This window comes from Scleropages formosus, chromosome 10, assembly GCF_900964775.1.
Source record: "Scleropages formosus chromosome 10, fSclFor1.1, whole genome shotgun sequence".
In the NCBI taxonomy this organism is placed as follows: Eukaryota; Metazoa; Chordata; class Actinopteri; order Osteoglossiformes; family Osteoglossidae; genus Scleropages; species Scleropages formosus.
The window spans coordinates 3,845,508-3,864,661 of NC_041815.1; the positions used below are offsets into that span (position 1 = coordinate 3,845,508).

At 41.5% G+C, this 19,154-nt stretch overlaps 2 protein-coding genes across 2 annotated transcripts in view; one reads left to right on the plus strand and one right to left on the minus strand.

The window, feature by feature from the left end:
• Positions 1–234: 234 nt before the first annotated feature.
• Positions 235–10,716, minus strand: hsph1 (heat shock 105/110 protein 1). Its single transcript, XM_018765010.2, has 18 exons — positions 10,168–10,716; positions 8,225–8,282; positions 7,803–7,943; positions 5,897–6,019; positions 5,561–5,660; positions 5,246–5,379; positions 4,888–5,132; positions 4,529–4,757; positions 4,323–4,429; positions 4,049–4,182; positions 3,696–3,907; positions 3,286–3,402; positions 2,941–3,081; positions 2,517–2,642; positions 2,212–2,319; positions 1,589–1,708; positions 856–1,017; positions 235–709 (listed from the first exon to the last, which is right to left on the minus strand). Exons 1-18 carry the CDS (start codon positions 10,272–10,274, stop codon positions 527–529), a joined length of 2,547 nt encoding a protein of 848 aa, XP_018620526.2. The 5' UTR covers positions 10,275–10,716; the 3' UTR covers positions 235–526.
• Positions 10,717–10,787: 71 nt separating this feature from the next.
• The window catches only part of b3glcta (beta 3-glucosyltransferase a), a 59,950-nt gene continuing 51,583 nt past the window's right edge, over positions 10,788–19,154 (plus strand). The window contains exon 1 of the mRNA XM_018765189.2: positions 10,788–11,370. Within this exon, the coding sequence (XP_018620705.2) occupies positions 11,307–11,370 (64 nt within the window). The 5' untranslated portion in view covers positions 10,788–11,306. The remainder of the gene's footprint in view (positions 11,371–19,154) is intronic.

Below are 19,154 nucleotides of genomic sequence, written 5' to 3' on the forward strand. Positions count from 1 at the left end.
CAGAATGTGCTTTAAATAAAGCAAACTTTCATGAATTTTTCCACTTTATTTCAGTACTGAACACAATTAGTACACAACATATTTCAGGAACAAGCATATACAACAATATACTCTGCTGTTCTCTATTGTATTTCTTTCCAAATAGAATGAGAGAGACTATGCAGAAGACAGCTGGCAGCATGAACTATACCCAATAAATTGGGGGGGTGGGGAGAGGAGGGGGGGGGGAAAAAAAAAGGAAAAAAACCTAACACACAACACATAAGCTAACCAATACCAAAAAGTATGAGACGGTCAGGTCAAGAGAAAATGGGCATGGGGGGGCAGGGAATAGAGGCTGCAAAAATGTTGAAGTATACTGGGAAGAACAAGTGCTTCAGAAAAGCATCAATAATCCTGTTAACACCTGCCCCATTTAAAAAATACATTTAATAAAAAATAATAAAAAAAAAAAAAGACCATGACCAAGTTCACATTGTGATCATCTCATTTTGTCCTTGATGCAACACAGGTTTGAACCAAAGGTTCAGTCCAGATCCATGCCATTCATAGGCTTTTCTCCATTATGTAGGCCTGCCTCCTGTTCCATTGTCACATCCTCCACACCCTTCTTGCTGCAGGTGCTGTTTGCCTGTGTGGTCTCCTCAACAGGGGACTCTACCCTTGGCTTTGGCTTGGTGACCACCAGCTCACACACACGCTCCAGCTCCTTAAAAACAGAACTCAATTAGCTCTTTCTCGACTCTCCTAAAGAATCTTGGTAGCTAAACTGTTGCTAGGCAACAGTACCTTGGTAATAATAGTTACGCTACATTTCCATCCACATTCCCACTAAATTAGATCAACAGGTCTTACCTGAAGCTTTGCACGGATGTCAGTGCTACGGACCACCGGGTCCTCATCGTGACGGAGCTTATCCTGAGCACTTCTCACGTTGGCCATCCACTCCTGTGTGTCTTTCACACATCTGCTCACCTTCTCCATATCTGGTGCATCTATGTGTGTATAGTTCTCATCCTGACCAATAACAGACAGCATTAACTTTTGGTAATGCCAATCATATTTTAGGTTGTGCAGCTATTGAAATAAAACAGACGTGAGAACAGTCCTGCATTAGCAGTATTCTGCCAATCATTGAAATGTGCTCAATTTCTCCCAGATTGTAGTTACTTTTGTTGTTGTACCTTTTACAACATTCATGAAGACATTTCCCAGATGCCATTTTTACTATTTTTTAAATGCACTTAATCTGTTGGATAGCCAAATCTTCTTTAGATTCAGCAGCCAGGGTATGCGATTCTTAGGGTGTTTTAGCCAATCACAGTATTTGTTTCCACAAACCTAGACCACATCTGCCCAACCTTACTAAAGCACAGAGCTCATGAGACCAGAATATGATGTGAAATGGCTGATACTACTGATATCTATCTTTTCAGCATCTACCTGACCTCCTATAATCCAGCTGTACTACAGGGTAATGATGAGGAAAAACTAAGATGTAGGTCCAATTTCATATCAATCAACTAGCACAATATAGGACAGGGTTAACTGATTTAACACAGATAGAAAAAAAAAAATAAATAATTACCCCATTCCTGTAATTCTCTGTAATCTTCACATAGGTCTGGATTCTGGATGTGAGCTCCTCAAAAAGCTTAGGTCTCTGTTCTGCTTCCTCATATCTTTCTTGAACAGGAGTTCCCAGTTTCTACAGAAGGCACAGTCTGGCTTTTACCATCCTGATCTATAAACTGCTGTCTAAGAAGATGGCACTGGCCAGCAGCAATTATTTATTTGCTGGACTATAATATATATTTGCTGCTATTCAGGGAATTCCAATTTAAACGGGGTTGGGGGTAAACACATCTGGCTGTGCCTGATGCTAGAACTCATGACATAATGCAATGTATTGCAAACGTATTGCAATTACTTTCCTTTGTGACAACTACTAATAAAAAAAAATTAATCTGTCCATAAATCAAGCCGAAATTAACCATTACTGAACTGTAACTGCCAGATTTATATAGCCAAATTTACAACTGAATATTTTACTGGAGAAATTTATGCAATAGGTAATACTACAGTTATCCTCCCCAAAATGTAACCTCTACATTGTAAGTTTGTGCACTTAACACTAAGGTACCTGTTGTCTGTTTACCTTGAAGTTAGCAGGCACATTTGTGCAACTAGGTAACCGACAAATCTGCCCACCTGGATTTCAGCAAGCTTATCCAAATATACTTGTTTTTCCTGATCCTCTCCTTCATTGTACAGCCAGTTCTCTGTCCGAGCCAGGAGCTCAGAGAATTTGTTCCGATCCTAAAAACAGCAACACCATCAAGTAAGGGTTAATCAAGTTCCTCTGTTTGTTGAAACTACACAATGAGTGAAACAGAAACAATATATTAAGTAATATAGATCAACATTTATGGATGCTTCCTTCAGGACATGAAACGTATGGTTTTATAAAGCTATTCCTATTTAATAGTGTCTCTAGTGCTGAGCAACAATATTACCATCGAGTTGAGGAAATTTAGGTAAGGTCCCTCAAGTTTGTGCCTGTAATAATACACATGTTCCTCCACTGCATTCTTGGCGTTGTTCCTCTCCTTCTCCCTTTGATCTTGCAGTATCATCTCGCTCTGTCACAAAAACAAACAATATGAATAAGTACTGACTTGGACAGTTTGAAAAATTAAAGCTATTAGTCAAGTTTTTGCAGCCAGCCAAGAATGAAACAATAGTGCTCCTTTCTGAGATCTGCAATCAGAAACATTTTAGTCACAAGTCCAGCATAATTAAAAATACTCTTAATGCACTATTAAGAAGCAAGAGTGAAGTGGTACAATACAGGGTGCTAATATTCAAACATTTTCTTGGACTCAGCACCATAATGGTGTCATTATTATCATTTTATACTGTTAAAGCCCAATCTAATACCTCTAGTTGTGTGTATGTGCTCAGGTGTTCCTTTCCAAGCTGTTGCACCAGCTTTGCCTCGATGGGCAGCCCCACATGCATGGTCTTCATCTTAGGCTTTTTGGCATCAGGAGGCTGGTGAGCTCTGCACTCCCCGTTTAACTGGGAAGAGAACACACATCACGGAATGTTGCAAAAAAAAAAAAAAAAAAAAAAAAAAAAAAAAAAAAAGTCTCAACCAACCAGCATGCGCCACAGTTGTTCCACAACCAGAAGTTACTGAAAGTGATTCACACAACACTCAAGCCATTCAAATCCAAGAACAACAACCAGAGCGAGCTCCTTGTAAGGCACGTGATCACTTACAGCATGTGGGCTGCTATGGCTGTGTTCTTTTTCCGCTGGAGGAGACTGGGGCGCCGGCTGGTTTTCATTATCTACAGACATCTGGGTGTCACCTTCATTTTTCTCTTGTGTCTTATCCTGGAAGCACAGTTCCAGGACAAGAGGCCTTTACAAGAAACCTGCATTTATCTGAATAATGAACTTCTGCTATTAGAAGTGATATCATAGGAACTTCCTTCTTTAATTTGGTGGTGGGGGGGAACAGTATGGCAAGAATAACCAGAGCACAGGGCTGAAATTCCTTCCTTCTCTGGTCCTGATGGGTCTCCCTTTCCCCAGTTTCACTGAGCAACATGTACACCACACATCTGACACATTAACATGAGGAACGTCATGTAAAAAAAATACTGAGGCTGCTGAGAAAGGCATACCTGAGTGTCAAGATTGTCTTCGGTCTCTTGTGCATTTGCATCATCCTCCACACTCTCTACAGCGAGAGTCTTGTGGTCCTCCGCTCTCACTTTCTGAATCATGGCAGCAGACGACACGCTCACAATTCCGTCTGCGTTTACTCGCACCTTCACCTTCACTTTTGACCGTTCCCCATCATCCTGGGTGGATACGTTCAGAACTGAAAATTCACCTGATGGCGGGGGGGGGGGGGGGGGGGAATCCTGTTTAGAACTTGTGGACTAAATGTGCAATTTATTGACAAAGCATTCAGCCTGGAGGTGAAACACAAGCTATGAAATCCAAAGCAGCCACATGTTTGACTGACACATACCAATCTTTGCCTCGGGGTATGGCAATGATGATGGGTCTGAATAAAAGACTTCAAGAATAAAAGGATTTTTACGGTAGAATGCAATAACTTTGGAGAAAGGGATCATGTGATTTTTGCAGAAGACTTCATGGCATCTGGAAAGAAGAAAATTTGGTGAATGAAGATAAAAATAGGACTTTCAAACCAAACAGCTCAAATGAAAAGATTTTGCTTGATAGCGTGACAATTTTGATGCCCCACTTTGAATGGTGCAAGCTGCAAGTTCTGCACTCACCCTGCTGGGTCATCTCCTTCAGTACTCCAGGAGAGCGACATTGGGAATGGGGTAACATCTGTGATGGAGAACTCTCGCACTTTAAACGCAGGTGAAAGGATGGCACACTGAACAAAAAAAAGTGAGACACCAATGTAAATACTGCTAATACTGCCTTTAATTATATGAAACTACAGTAATATTTAAAATACTACTGTGAAACCTACTTGCAGAGCACAGCCCCGGGCCACAGCCTCATCTGCATTAAGTGTGGTGCTGACGTCCTTTCCGAAGAACTTGACGATTTTGGCTCTGATGGCAGGGATGCGGGTCGCTCCCCCGACAACCTCCACAGCGCTGATGTTCTGGGGCTGCAGCTGAGCCTGCTCCATCACAGCCACCAGCGGGACAGTCACACGCTCTATGAGGTCTGCACACAGCTCCTCGAATTGGGCTCTAGACCAACAAATCAATCAATCTTTGAAAGAGCCCCATTGTGGTCTCCTTGAACTCAGGGAAAAATGCCCTAAAATGAAGAGATCTATTCCACAAGTTTTTAGACCATGGTGTGTGGAACTGCTCTTACCTGTTCATTTTGCCTGACACATCTGTATCATCCATGAAGCATTCAATGTTGAGAGGGATATCCGTTGAGTTGCTGCTCATCAGCTTCTTCAACTTCTCACACTCTTGCTGCAGTCGAAGCAGTGCTCGAACCCTCGACTTCACGTCTAGCTTGTACTTGGACTTAAAATCTGTGCAGAAATACTCGACCAGTCTTTGATCAAAGTCCTTTCCACCCAAATCAGGATCAAAGGCTGTTGCTAGAACCTGTTGAGGAAGAAGACCACATATTTACAGGGTTCCACCTAAAAAAAAAAAAAAAAAAACACAACAGGGGAAAAAGGGGGGGGTAACTGAGACCTCACCAGAGCCATGTTTACCTTTAACTTTCCCTTGTTAAATGCACAGCCAGACACTTGAAAGGCTGAATGACCCATATCAACAAAAATCACAATCTTGGGCTTTTCTTCTGGGGGTGGAAGATCCTCTTTGTATATCCCGTAATTCAAGGCAACTGGATAGGGACAAACCCAAGATAATTACTAGACTGTATAAATGGGTAAATAACTAAAGCACTTTCATGTACAAATGTAAGGTTCTAAGTTGCTTTGGACAAAGGCATTTGCCAAATAAATAAATGTGGGCCATAGGTTCAATACTTCTACAGTTATATGCCTTTCCTCTGGCTTTCGTACCTGCTGTGGTATCATTCATTAGTCTCAGGCAGTTCAAGCCAGCAATCTGGGCAGCATCAAGCACACACCTCCTTTCTGCATCAGTGAAGAAGGTAGGGACCTACAAGGATAGATCATTGATGGGGCCAAAAAAAAAAAAAAAAAAAATTACTACATCCAAAACTTGGTAATCATATTTAATCCCTGGCATTTCCAAACCAATTTCACACAAAAAGTTTGCCCAGATATTTAATGTGAAGAAGTGAGGCTGAGTGCATTTGTGCTGAACTGATGGCTAGAGTTTTATATGTACAGTTGATATGCCAGAGAGCTCAAGATTCAAAGAATAACACTCACAGAAATGACACAATCCACCACTTTCTTCTGTATGTTGGCTTCAGCTGTCTCCTTTAACCTGGTCAGAAGCATGGCAGTGAGCTGCTCTGTGCTGAACTCATGCTTCTTGTCCAGGTACATCACCTGTAGTGCACAAAAGGGTCAAAACATGTAACGTCACCATGCCCACAAGACAGGACAGGAGCAAAACAAAGTGTTGAGATACCTACAAAACTAAAATCAAAGCAAAATGACCCCAAACTGCTTACTTATACAGGTTAGTAATATGTTATTTCCAGCTAAAGCTTGGCAGTGAAAACATTAGGGAGCCTGTGTAACATCCAATCAGACTGAATTACAATAAAATCATTTATGTTGCTGAGGAGTCTGGCCACAGTGGACCCTGACACCCATGGCAACTTTGTAGTAATAATGCCAGATGGCCTTTGGTAAAAGCATATGAGAATTTCAGTAAATAATCCCTTTTGAAATGATTATCAAACACATGTAACAGATGGGAACAGCAGTGGCCAACCTTTGTCCTGGCAATTGACAGGGTAGGTGTATTTTCATGCCAGGTTGTCTCATTGTATGAGAATTTTGACTTTCTGGCAACAAATGAGTTGACCGGGTTATTTCTTTATACTTTGGCTACTCTGCGCGACTTAGTTCTAACTGAGCCTAGATAACCCAAGGACTGACATTAAGTTTTTGTGTTTGGATACACACAGAAAAAAAAATACATTTTACTCATTCTACCAAATTTTCCACCTGTCTAGTTCTGCAGCACAGTGAAAAACCAAAAATAAGTGTCAGTTTAAAATATTCTTTACTGGGCAAAACTAGCATGAACCTTGACTGTTTGCAAGCTTACCAATTATGTCTTACAGAATTAATTTAAATGACTAAGTGTGCACGAAGCATTATAAATAGAGGACACAGCTCTACTTTTCCTTAAAAGAAAGTGCCAAAAATAGCAAGATACTGGTGCTATTTTGCTTCACTTCTGACATATTTGGGTGATTTCTAATGAAACACTTTTTAAATAAAAACTAATCAAAGCAAGGCAGTCAGGGTATCACACAGAAAGAAGCATAAATACAAAAAGGCTCCAAAAAAGAAATCAGCCAAAACAACAAGATACTATATGTGGGCTATTTCACTTTATTTTTGACAAATTTGGCCACTTTTTAGCAAGAAAATGATTTTAGAATGAAAATGCACATATCAAGTTTTGCATCGGATTTCTTAATCTTTTACCTTAATTACTGAGCAACTCTTCATCTGACAGATATCAAAATTATTCTACCTCTGAAAATTTAAGCAAATTACCTGTCCCAGACAGTTAGGACAACCATTAATGTTGAACTCTGTATCTGCTTGTCCAGTGTAGGGTTGCTTAGGTCTGAAGCCTATCCCAGCCATTCCATCATGGGTAGCTACACACATAAACACTCACTCATTCACACACTAAATGGCAATCCATAGTCATCAAGCCACATGAAACATGTGCCTTCAGGCTGTGTGAAAAAGCCAGAGCTTATGGAGGACTGACACAAGTAGAACATGCAAACACTACACAAACTGAATAAGGACTTGAACATACACCTGACTGCACTACCCAGATGATGTGAGGCATTCATGGTGCCACTATATGGGCTAGAAAGTTACCAATTTCTATATTTACATTTTGCACAAAACAACCTTTTCCACTGTGCATCAAATGATCAGGGCTAGAGCAAATGCCCACACAGCTATCGACCACAACAGCGAGTGTTGTAGACCAGCTGATAAAATAAAGACTTTGTTTAAAACTCAAAATAAGAATATCTTCTGTGACTCATGAGTTGTTTGCAAGAAAAAAAAAGCATAAGCCATCTTCTTAATGCCCCCCCCATGAAATCCATTCTCTAGTGAAAATGCATACCTCAACACCAGCTCTACCATTCTTCATGGGCACCAGGTCATATGGCACGTTAGACTTCTCATTCTGGACAACAGGATCTTGAAAGGATCTGCCATGAAATCTTTTGAAGTTGAACAATGTGTTCTTTGAATTGGTAATAAGCTGTAAAAAAAAGAAAACTGGAAATTAACATGAAATACATTCTGCCACTCTTAAAACCTGACATGGGCATGCAATGTTTGTGAAATTTACAGACATTTTCTAGAACTGCTGCTGACTAATACTGAGGATAAGATATTGGAACCGATGGTGAGTTTTACTGAAATTTCAGTAGTTCAAAATGTGTGATGAAATCACCTAAGGTAAAATGGGATATAAATTAAGGTGAATAATATATACTTACACTGACAACTCACTAGTAGAACAAGAAAAAGCAAGTTTACCTGATTTTTAGCTGCATTGCCAATAGTTCTGTTCTTGGAGCCAAAGGACACTACACTCCTGTGGGATTACATGGACATTCAATGTTAATTACAGGACAATTGTCACAAATGAAAAATACCATCATTACCATAAAAAGGCATTTTGTACATAATGCAGTTTTGTGGATTTTATACAATGTCTTCTGTGGAAGGTGGGAAAACTGATGCCACACCCTGACTCCTGCAATGACATCACCTAGAACTTAATGGAATCTCCAGGTAGGGATCTTCATAAGGAACCCAAGCTGAGAAAGAAAGGGCATTTCTACTGAGAATGGCTACTGTTTTGGTTTTCCTGAAATGCCGAGGCTAGCGTTTTAGCTTTAAGTATTGTTTATATCTGGCAGACAATTTTGTCTTCAGTTCTTATATCTGACTTGTTCTTTCCTCAAGTTCTCATTAGCATTTCTGGAATTTTGTCACCACAAATCACTAATCATGAATCCAATAATAAAACATACAACCATCTCATGCCTGATCAATTTATGAGTGCAAAACACCCTGGGATGTCACATCTGTGTGTTGGTCATTCAAGTTCTTTCACTTAACTGAACAGAAAACAGCCATCAACATGTCCATCAATAAAGTAAGGGGATAAAATGGGTTATTTCCATGACTTTCACAAACTCAAAATCTGTGGGAACAATCTCATTATAGTGTGAAATCCCAGGGAGGTTTCACCATGACCTTACATTTTTCATGAGAAATGGAAGTTATTGCTCTCTGCAGAGAGACAAAGAGGCTCCATTTTCATCATACACTCTGTAATGTTATTGAATAAATATAAAAAAAGAAAAAAAATTCCAAGGCCCTTTTTTGTATTCCTTTATTCTTTATTCGCATCCAGTCTAGCCAGTTGACATCCAAACATGTAGCCACAGCACCTGCCAGATCCTGGTTTTGTAGGTGGGCTTTTTTGGACTCACTTATGTGCCGGGGGGGGGGGGGGGGGGTACTGCTTTGCCTGCAAAAGTCACGTGTCACTAAAACAGAAAAAAGTAGAATGACTGGAGCATTCTGTGAATGCAGGTCGGGCTACCTTTTCCACTGCATCCACTTAACAGCACCTACTACTTTATCAAGGGACACTAAAACAATCAATCAATATGGGCCAAATGACTTAAAAGCAGTGGGCACTGACCTCATACACCAAGGGACTCGAGAATTTATGGCTTAGCTGTCACCTATATCCAGAGCAACTTGATGCATTTATATAGTTGGGCCTTTTTCCTGATATAACAGTAGGACTTGAAACAGCAACCTTCAAGTTACACATCAGTGCCCGTAATTTTAATTGCTGTGCATCAATTACATTTATTCCTTTAGCTGACGTCCGTCTCTCCATCTGCAACTACTTACACATTTATACAGCTGGGTAACTCTTACTGAAGCAATTTTAGGGTGTCTTGTTCAAGGGTACTACAGCTGGAGGTGGGATTCGAACACGTGACCACCGGATCACAAGCAGTTCTAACCACTACACTACTTCCCTGAGATGCCAGGCTGAAGAAATTATACCACTTATGATCAATGTAGAGCAAAGCTTTCCGGCTGAACACATGAATAAATAAATGAGTGAATGGACGCCCAACTGCAGCATTTGACCCATGCAGATGACTGCCTTCTAGTACTTTCTTTTAATTTCATGCATTATTCCCCATAAACTTAATAACCCGAACTCACCACAATGATTCATGTAAATATAATGCCAGCTATCCAACAGTAAGACACACCTCCACATTATTATAAGAAATGCGTCCACATGATCACATGCTCATGATGCTGGACGTGTTTCTTATTTACAGGAAAAAAAAAAAAAAAAAAAAAAAAAAAAAAAAAAAAAAACACTCGATCGCACGCACACCGAACACAACGCAACCGACGGGTCTAAGTGGAGCACTTACGGCGTACACCGATCCGTGAACTCGTTGGTCACCGTCTCGATACCTCCGCCTTTGGCCACCGCGATGTAGCTGTTCTGAAAGCCCACATCGAAGCCCACCACGGACATCTTTCACCCCGGAGCCCCTCTCTGTCTTCCTCTCCGTGTGCGTGTTTACGTTCTGTTTCGTGTTGCCTTATCTCCTTCACGGCCCCAAGGACGAGCGCAGCATCTCACGGTGCTCAATACGCAGGGAGCTTCCCCCCCCCGATCCATTTATACTACTGTGAGCGACGAACTTTCCAGAAACTTCTCCATCCTTACAGAACTCACGCGGTGCGGTGTTCTCTCTCTGCACTTCGTCCGGTGGCGTCGTTCGCACTTCCAGTTAGATAACCTGCTTAGAATGTTGTGCGTCCACTATTATTCAGAGTGCTGGTAAAAGATATCTCTTACTAAGAGCCGTGCCGAGAACCTGCCTCCTGGCGTCTTCGATGCAAATTTACGCCCACAAGCTTGCGTCCGCTACGTTATTTCTAGATCTTTCTGGACAGTGAAAACGCGATACGAACGGTAGCCGTACGTTTTTTACGCTGTTGCCACGGCAACGTGACGCCGGAACACATTGGTAGCGTAGCGGCGCATGCGCCGGAGTTGGGCCGTGCACAGAGAAGCCCTGGAGAAACTGGCTGACAACATTAGACTTATTTCGTTTAAAATGCACGATTCCGTCCAGAAACAATGGGCAGAGCACTTCAGCTGAAGATCGCTGAGGATAAGATGAGAAAATTTATTTTTTTTCCAAAAACCCCAGCAGTAGCTGGGACGTTGGCATTGTTGCCGGTCGCGCCGCCATTCTTCTTGTCGTTGGAGCTCGCTGTATATCTCGAAAGAGACCCTGAGCTCTAATGGTAGGGAAGAAAAAATTAAACCTCAGAGAGCGGGGGGGGGTAAGGGTGCGGAAGAAACATAAACACGGTGCCACAGGGTGTGGCCACCAGGGGGAGCACCTGCACCGCCTCGGCAGGGCGTACATGTAGTACATGAAGCTGTGGCTGTAGATGCCCCGACACACAGCGCTTCGTCAGAGTGAGGAGTGTGTCGGCGCGCACATCGCCTGTTCCTCTCTGCTTCGACGTGGACGCGCCGCCGGCTGCAGCCATGTTGCCCCGTGACCGCCTCGCGGGGGGCAGAGTGGCGCTCTGTGTGCTGCTCCTGGCTTCCAGTGAGTATGGGCAGTTCTCGGGGCAGTCGGCGCCGGCCGTGCGCTTCGGGTTTCACGGAGCAGCGGCGCGGGGTATAGACTTTTTGGGGACATTCTTTCACTTTAAGTACGAAAATAAGGGCGGGCAGAGCGCTCCGGCAAGCCGTCAGTGCTTTTAGCTCTGCGGTGGTGTTTGTGGACAGAATGAAGTTGGACGTCGCAGCTCCTGCAGAAGTTTAGTTCGTGTCGGTCAGGTCGATGAAATGGACGCTCGCGTCGGAGCGGAGAGTAACTTCTGACAGACACCGAAAAAGAGTACCACGACAGGACTCCGTCTTGGCGTTTCTCCCTGCTTTTTTTTCTAGACTATACTATAGTGTGTTTGCTGGACAGAGTGCGCGCTGTGCAGGTACTGCGGTCAGACCGATCGCCGCGTGCACGTGCGGGCGTTCCTGTGTGCGCTCGTGCCAAGTCAGTGCGCCCGCCTTTACACACTTACAGCAGCATTTAGTTTTCGTTTTAACGCGATTTAAACTGCAACTGACTAACTTAGGAGGCGAGCCGACGGAACTTACTATTAGTTAGTGCTGCTGGCAGGACTTTGAGGGAAATCCGTGTTTTTCTTCCAAATCTCGAGACAAAAAAGGTTGCAGTTTTTCGTGGGGAACTGAGGCAGGACCAGGAGGAACGAACACAGTGGTTTTCGCAGGAAAGTGCAAATAATAAATGGCTGACACAGCGAGGGCTCCTGTGGAAATTAACCGTCCTTTCGACGTGTCTTTCTCGGTTCGAGAGACGGGTTGGTCAGGATTCTCTCGGCGCGCTTCGCAAAACACCGATCGTTGTTAGTCAGGATCCTCAAGTCAACCGGAATTATTGGTACACAAACACCCTGCTAGAGGTTTGTAAACGACGGTAAAGTTTCTCGTCTAACACTAAGTCACCCTGGACGGAGGTTTCCAATCAATAAGGGTTGTTAATAGCTCTGACGTAGAGGCCGAGGATGAAAGTTCGCCGGCCGCCCCTCGTGGTGTTGCTGCCAGGCCAGGGCTGCTGCCGTTGTGCAGTTGTGCCCTTACTCTCTACTGTGTATAGGCTGTAAACGTATAGGTAAAACACACAGACTTTATTGCAGGTGTTTAGTTTTACTTTAAAATCAGTAAGCCTGTTTCTAGATGGGTACTAGAATGGTTCAGACTGCTGCCTTGAACTCAAAGGTCATAGGTTCGAATCCCACCTCCAGTTGTAATACCTTTGCTTACCAAGGCACTTACCCTGAATAGCTCAAGTAAAATTACCCAGCTGTGTATGGGTAAGTAATTGTAGGTAGCTTACATTATAAGTTTCTTTGGGAGAAAAGCATCGGCTAAGTAAAACATGATGTAAATGTAGTTTCCAATTTTTTTTTCTAAAATGTCCCTCCTCATCAAATTCTAGTCACTGTTCCTTTCTCAACTTAAAAATGTAGAATTTCATTATTTCACCAAGACCAAAGAGATCATTGTTTTTACTGTTTCATGAGTGCCTTATGGGTGTTTGGAAAGAGAAAAATGTCAAGTTTCTTATCTAGTGTTGCTAATTGGTTATAATAGAAGAACAGTATTTGAAGGCAACTGCTGTGTATGTGTTTAATAATGAAAATTAATAAAAGGTGGTGGTTCTGGCGTGGGTACGTATTGCAGCCTCTCAGCCAACCAGTCAACTTTAAATATTAATTTTATTGCATGAACATGGGGTGAAACGGAGACATCACGTTGGGAAAACTGGGTCTTTTATGACTTATCCCTGATTTTCCTTACACTACTCTGAAATGGTAGTAAAGAATAGGTAGAAAGACAGCCTCTTTACAGTCAGAGTAAGTTGTAGTAATTTGCAAAAGGCTTTTTGGGTGGTTTGATCTGGTAAGCTCAAGAAATGTTTACCCGTGATTTCTAATTTAGATGGCTCCATGAACGCAAAATCAAACTAATCTTACCGAAATCTCTGAGTGTATGCAGTGAGGGCAATATCGGAGAAGCTGTGTGACAGCGATTAGACAAAGCTTTATGCACAGCATGGTTTCGCAGCAGGGTGTCACAGCTTCTGGTGGCACAGCTCTGCATATGTCCTTAATATCAGAGCAATGGGTGTGGTGCCCATGGGCATATGTTCCCTTAAATACTGGACCATAACTGGGATCTCCTCTGAAGTCTAAAATAAGAAGTAATAAGAAGTGGAGGATGCCAAGATAAACTCTACAGCAATTAGTACATTACAATCTCATGTTAAATCTGAATTGCTGCAAAAGCAGTATCCCCACCCCCCCAGTATGTTTTACTGTACATGCCTGTTAAAATATTTAATCTACAGTTGTGATAGAAGAATTTTTCCAGTTCATACAAAAAGGATCATTATGAAATGGTTCCTTGGTCTGCTACTAAATATTCCATTTGTATTCTGGTAATGCAAGTTTGCTTAGTACAATGTCTTACTTTGATACATATTCTGTTGGTTCTATTACACAATCTTTATGCCTACACGTTTACACAAAATTAAGCTTGTTAAACTGTTTGCATGTCATTTTTAGTAGTAAAGAACTCAAAGTTTAAACTAAAATCTCTGTTTACATTTTTTTTCCCTGACCTTGTTCATGGAACTTGCTGTATATGTGAGTAACTAAATGTTCCTAGTCAGTATCGATGTGACTTGGCCGGTTAAGTGTTGTAAGCATTGTGACCAAACTTAAGATTTTCCGAACGAAAGCAGAAGCGAGGGTTAGTGCTATTTGAAAATCATGAGTTATATCAGTGTCTTCAGGGGTCCTGCTGTGTGTTTGTTCCAGCCTTCTGATTTTTTTTTTTCTTTTTTCTTTTTTTTTTGTTCTCCTTCCCTTCCTGTCTGAGGTATTAATTAAGAACTGGTCATATAAGGACAGCAGTCTGTTGCGTGTCATTTAGAAAATTATTGTATTAGTTTTTGTTAAAATAAAGATATATTTTACTAATTACAGTACCTGAAACACCTTGGTGTTAAAGTTTAGTTTTGGTCCTCATTAGAAGTTCTGTTACTCTTGATATGGTAAGGAGTTAATGCATATCAGTAAATGGTAGGGGATGGTGGCGTAAAGGCCGGTGTTGGTATCTCGCAAGCTCCTGGGTTACAGTTATTGGAAATATGGCACAGCCTGTGTGGTGTTTGCTTATTCTTCCTGCATTTCTGTGGGTTTCCTCCACAACTTAGTCATGTGTTTTCGGGTTGATTGGTGACTCTAAACTGCCCATCGTCTGAGAGTCAGTGATTGTGTGTAACATTGCTTTGTGGTATGAGTTAATGACTGTAGGAAGTTTAAGGTAATGTATCTAGCACTGTAAGTTACCCTTTATATAAAGGTGTTGGCTAAATACTACTCAACCATTATCCCTCACTTTGCAGAAAAGCTTCTGCTAAAGGAACAAATATAAATTGTCACATAGACTTTAATTGGTGACTCCTAGTTGGCTGTGTGTGTGTGAGCAAGCATTGTCTAATAGATGGGCACTCCATGCAGAGTATACCCTGCTTTGCCCTTGTGCTTTTTGAGTCTGTCTTCAAACTATCATGACCCTATTCGGATAAGTAGTTGAATATTTTTTTAGTTCAGCTTGCATCGAGACAAATTACAAATGGAAGCAGAAACTGCTAATGCAGCTGAAGAGTACAGAAATGTCACTCATTACAGGCTTTTCACAGACAACTGCAAAAGTTAACATCTCCCTAAAACCACATTAGAGTTCAGCTCAAGCAGAGGTCCGTGTACTTGGTGGTTTGCCCGAGACGGCACATAGCTGGGATACAGCTTGATGAAAGAGACTTCAAGCTTTAATGGGGTGAAGACTCTGAGATCAGGTATCCTTAATGAGCCCTGATGTTGGCGCATCCTGCCGTGAGCACACATTCACAAATGCCTATGTGAGAGCGCAACGCTGTATTTTTAATCAAAAAGTCGACGCGATAACTTTTTCAACTGGAGTCGGCAGAGGGAAGTTGAATCATCTCGCTTCTCCATGCACAAGGGGCCTCGTGTTAATTACTGGTGGCACTGACCTACTTTCACAGGAACACCTGACTGCAGCGCTGTTTGTTTTCCCTCTGTGTTTGTGGCCAGGCAGCTCTCTTCCTGCAGAGCCTTTCCTGCAGCTCACCAGAGAGACGCTAATGTGAAGGAACTGCCGTTCCTTCTTCAGTGGTCGGCTGTGGAAGGCACGTAATGCTGATAACATCCTGTCCATCTGACGTCAAGTGTGACAGCAAGGCACAGACTGTCGTGATGTCTTCCTCTCTAGCCTTTTTCTGATTGTAGCTGAATTCCGGGGCAATTTTTCTCCAGCACTCCCCTTCTTCCCTTAGCCCAGGAAGAAGCAATAGGCAAAATCTGTAGTAGTGTTGGCCCTTAAAAAAAAAAAAAAAAAAGGGGTGGAACAGTGTATGAAATCGTAGTTCTTGGGAAATTGTGTTGAGGTTTCTTATTAAATCACTATCTATCCTCAGCATTTCTTGCCAATCACTGAGGTGGAAGAGTACAAAACAGATCATATATTACATTACTAAAAAAAGTGAACAAATAAAGGAAATGTTTTGAGTGGGGAGGACTGCAGTGTGCTGACATCCAGTGATGTCCTGTCCTCTAGAGTGATGTTTCTGGCTGGATTTGTACCACAAGCCCTGTTCAAGCACACACTGATCTCAGAATCATGGACTGGCATTGAAAAGTTTTTTGTTTTTCCTTTTCTTCTCTTTCAATCGAACTTCAACTGCCTCTCATAAATTATTGTTCTGCTACTTTTATATTTCAGAAATTGAACTAGTAGTTGAACAGTAGAACATTCTAGAAATGTTAAACTATAGAAGTTTTTTTTCTCCCTTAAAATATTTATTATTACTGTTATGTGTGAATCACTTAATGAAGCACTTTAGTATACAGCACCATTTCTTAAACTGAGGTGTTATGCAGGGCATGTCAGTAACATGAACTGTGAGGGGTGGGGCACTGAACAAAGCTGTGATGTATTATGTATTTATTGTTAGTCTCTCAATATCCGACCTTGATTTTCAGCTGCTTCTCATTTTTGTGTTTTGTTCTTGACACTAGTGGCAGAGCTCCGGTACAAACAGGCGCTCATTCCAACAGCGTGCTTGTCATTTTGTGGTGTATCAGTCTGCACACCATTGCAGGGACACTATTTTTGGCCATGACATGATCAATCAATTAGTCACTCATAGCAAGACACCATAGCAAGCATTGTTTTAGCCAGAACCACTATGCATGGTCCCTGGCATATAAATGCAAACATGAATTTCTTCCAGTGGGCTTTATCAGAACTGCCGTTAATGACAACAATGGTGTGTCAATTTGGGGTTTTTATAATATTAAAAAAAAAAAGACTTCACACAAGTTTACTTGAGAATGCCAGTTTAAGATGACAGGACATCATTTTATTGCTTTGTCTTGTTTCAGAGGCAGATGCCTTTAAGTTAATTTCCCATGTAATCAGCTAAATGGACTTAATTTCTTGCACAATGGGTGAGGATGAGAACCTTTAAATAGCAGATTGGGCTATCTGTTTCATCTTTAAAAGTATTGATTATATGTTTATTACATGTTTTTTGTTGTATTTCGTACGAGATATACGTTGTTTTGGAGAAAGCGTCTGCTAAATGAATACATGTAAATGTTGTATTCTTGCTTGTTGATGCTGCAAGTTCCTTGCTAATAGATATTGATATTTTAAATGGTAAGAATCCTGTTGCAAAACACTTTGATAGACCTACCTCTTACGGAATTTTTTTTTTCTCAATACCTTTGTTAATTTTAAGTCGAAGAACATCTTTTCTATGTGGTCTTTGACAGAACTGAAAAGTACACGTTCAGTTGCAGAAAGTGGAAAAAGTGTTTTATTTAGCCCTGGCATGATTACTGTTATGACAAGTAAAATGCTTTTATGTCAGCACCTGCACAATTTTTTAAAAAAATTAGCAATTTGCATGAGGCTCTTAGAAGTTGAATGTGTTTCTTTAGTTTATGCTCTATTGCTGGCTCTACTTACTTCAGGTTTGTGTGTTTGTCTTTATTTGCACAGAACCTAGGAAATGCATTTGTTTGCACTCAGAGTTGTGATTTTTTTTTTTTTTTTTTTGGGTCTTGTCCCGGAAAGACAGACATTTCTACCTGAGTCTCATAGTGAAAAAGGGTAAAAACACATTTTTAGTACATAAATATGTATTTATGGGCGGCACGGTGACACAGCGAGTAGCACAGTGCCTGGGTGGTGCAAGAGGACATGGGTTCGATCCTGCTCAGTCTGTGTGGAGGTTGCATTTCTTTGCAGACGTGGGTTTCCTCTGGGTGCTCTGGTTTCCTCCCACAGTCAAAAGATATGCTGTTCAGGTGTGTGAGTGACAGAAAGTATGTGTTCCACTGATGTATGGATGAGTGACCCATTGTAAGTAGTGTATCTAGCAGTGTAAGTCACCTTGCCGAATAAGGCGTGTGTGCTGATAACACAACATAGAGTTCACTGGAAGTTGCTTTGTAGAAAATCGTCTGTTAAATTAATAAATGTATTTATGTTTTTGTGTAATTGAACATTTTTTTTCACCTGCAAAAAATATGCTACACAAAGTAAATGCTTTAAATGTGCAAGGCTCTGGCTTGCCAGAATCTGTGGAATGTAATTTTTCTAGTTTGTAAGGACTAGGGTCTGGTTGCATGGGGAGCGGGGGTGGGGGGGACTCATCCTAACCCTCTGAGGGCATTGAGAGCTGACCTCGCCTTTGGCACGAAGCATCTCAGCAGGAACATCAAGTGCTGTCAGTGTTCAATGTTCACCTGCTTACGCTCATTAGGGTAAAGCCAGGCCATCCTGGCTGACGCATCATCAAAAATTCTTTTTCTTACAATTCTTTTAGTATTCAGCGTCCGTAAGTGAACGGATAGAGATGAGACGATTTTGCAGGGCTGTTTTAGCACAGTTTATTCAAGGGCTGTTGGATACATTCTTACATAGTATTCTTGCTCTTTCTGTATTTGAGTAGAGCCTCTTGAAGTTTTTTTTTTTTTTTTTTTTTGATAATGTATATATTTTAAAATGTTTTTCCCTTCTTAAAAAATGTCTCGGGCATGATAAAGATCCGCTGTTCTCACACATCAGCTCTAGTCACGGAGATAGAGGAGGGGGGAGCGAGTGGAGCTTCTGCGATAATTTGATCTATGTGATGATACGTGTCAGGCACACACACTTAGCTATTTGCCGCAGAGATCATTGCATGCTTCCTCCCCCCTTGGAAATGGGCAAAACTTATTCCCAGGGTGATTCCATCTCTCCGTAACTGCCTCCTTAACTCTCGAACTGAGGGGGTGTGGGCTGAGGGGGTTGCAGGATTGCATAGGGGACATCAGGCAGTGGAAGAGACCATATTTCAAAATCTCATATGAGTTATATAATGCATACAAGTAGGGAGACATATTGCATTTTTGAAGTTTTATATGTATATAGCACAGTCATTCCATGCTCATTCTAGGAGGCTCATTCAAGGAATTGCTGACAATGATGCTCACTTGAATGCAGTCTGTTTACCATTTCACAAAACCCACTTTGTTCTTTCTGTAGTTTTGTGCAATTTACAAGGGCTGGAAAAATGACAGAAGCACCTAACAATATATTAATGTCAAGGATCTAGTAAGGAGTAGGGCTACCTTTTGCATTCAGAGCAACTTTAGTCCTCCTAAAACATGCTGTCATACAATTCCTACACCGTGTTGCTGTTATTATGACCTTGCAGAGCAATCA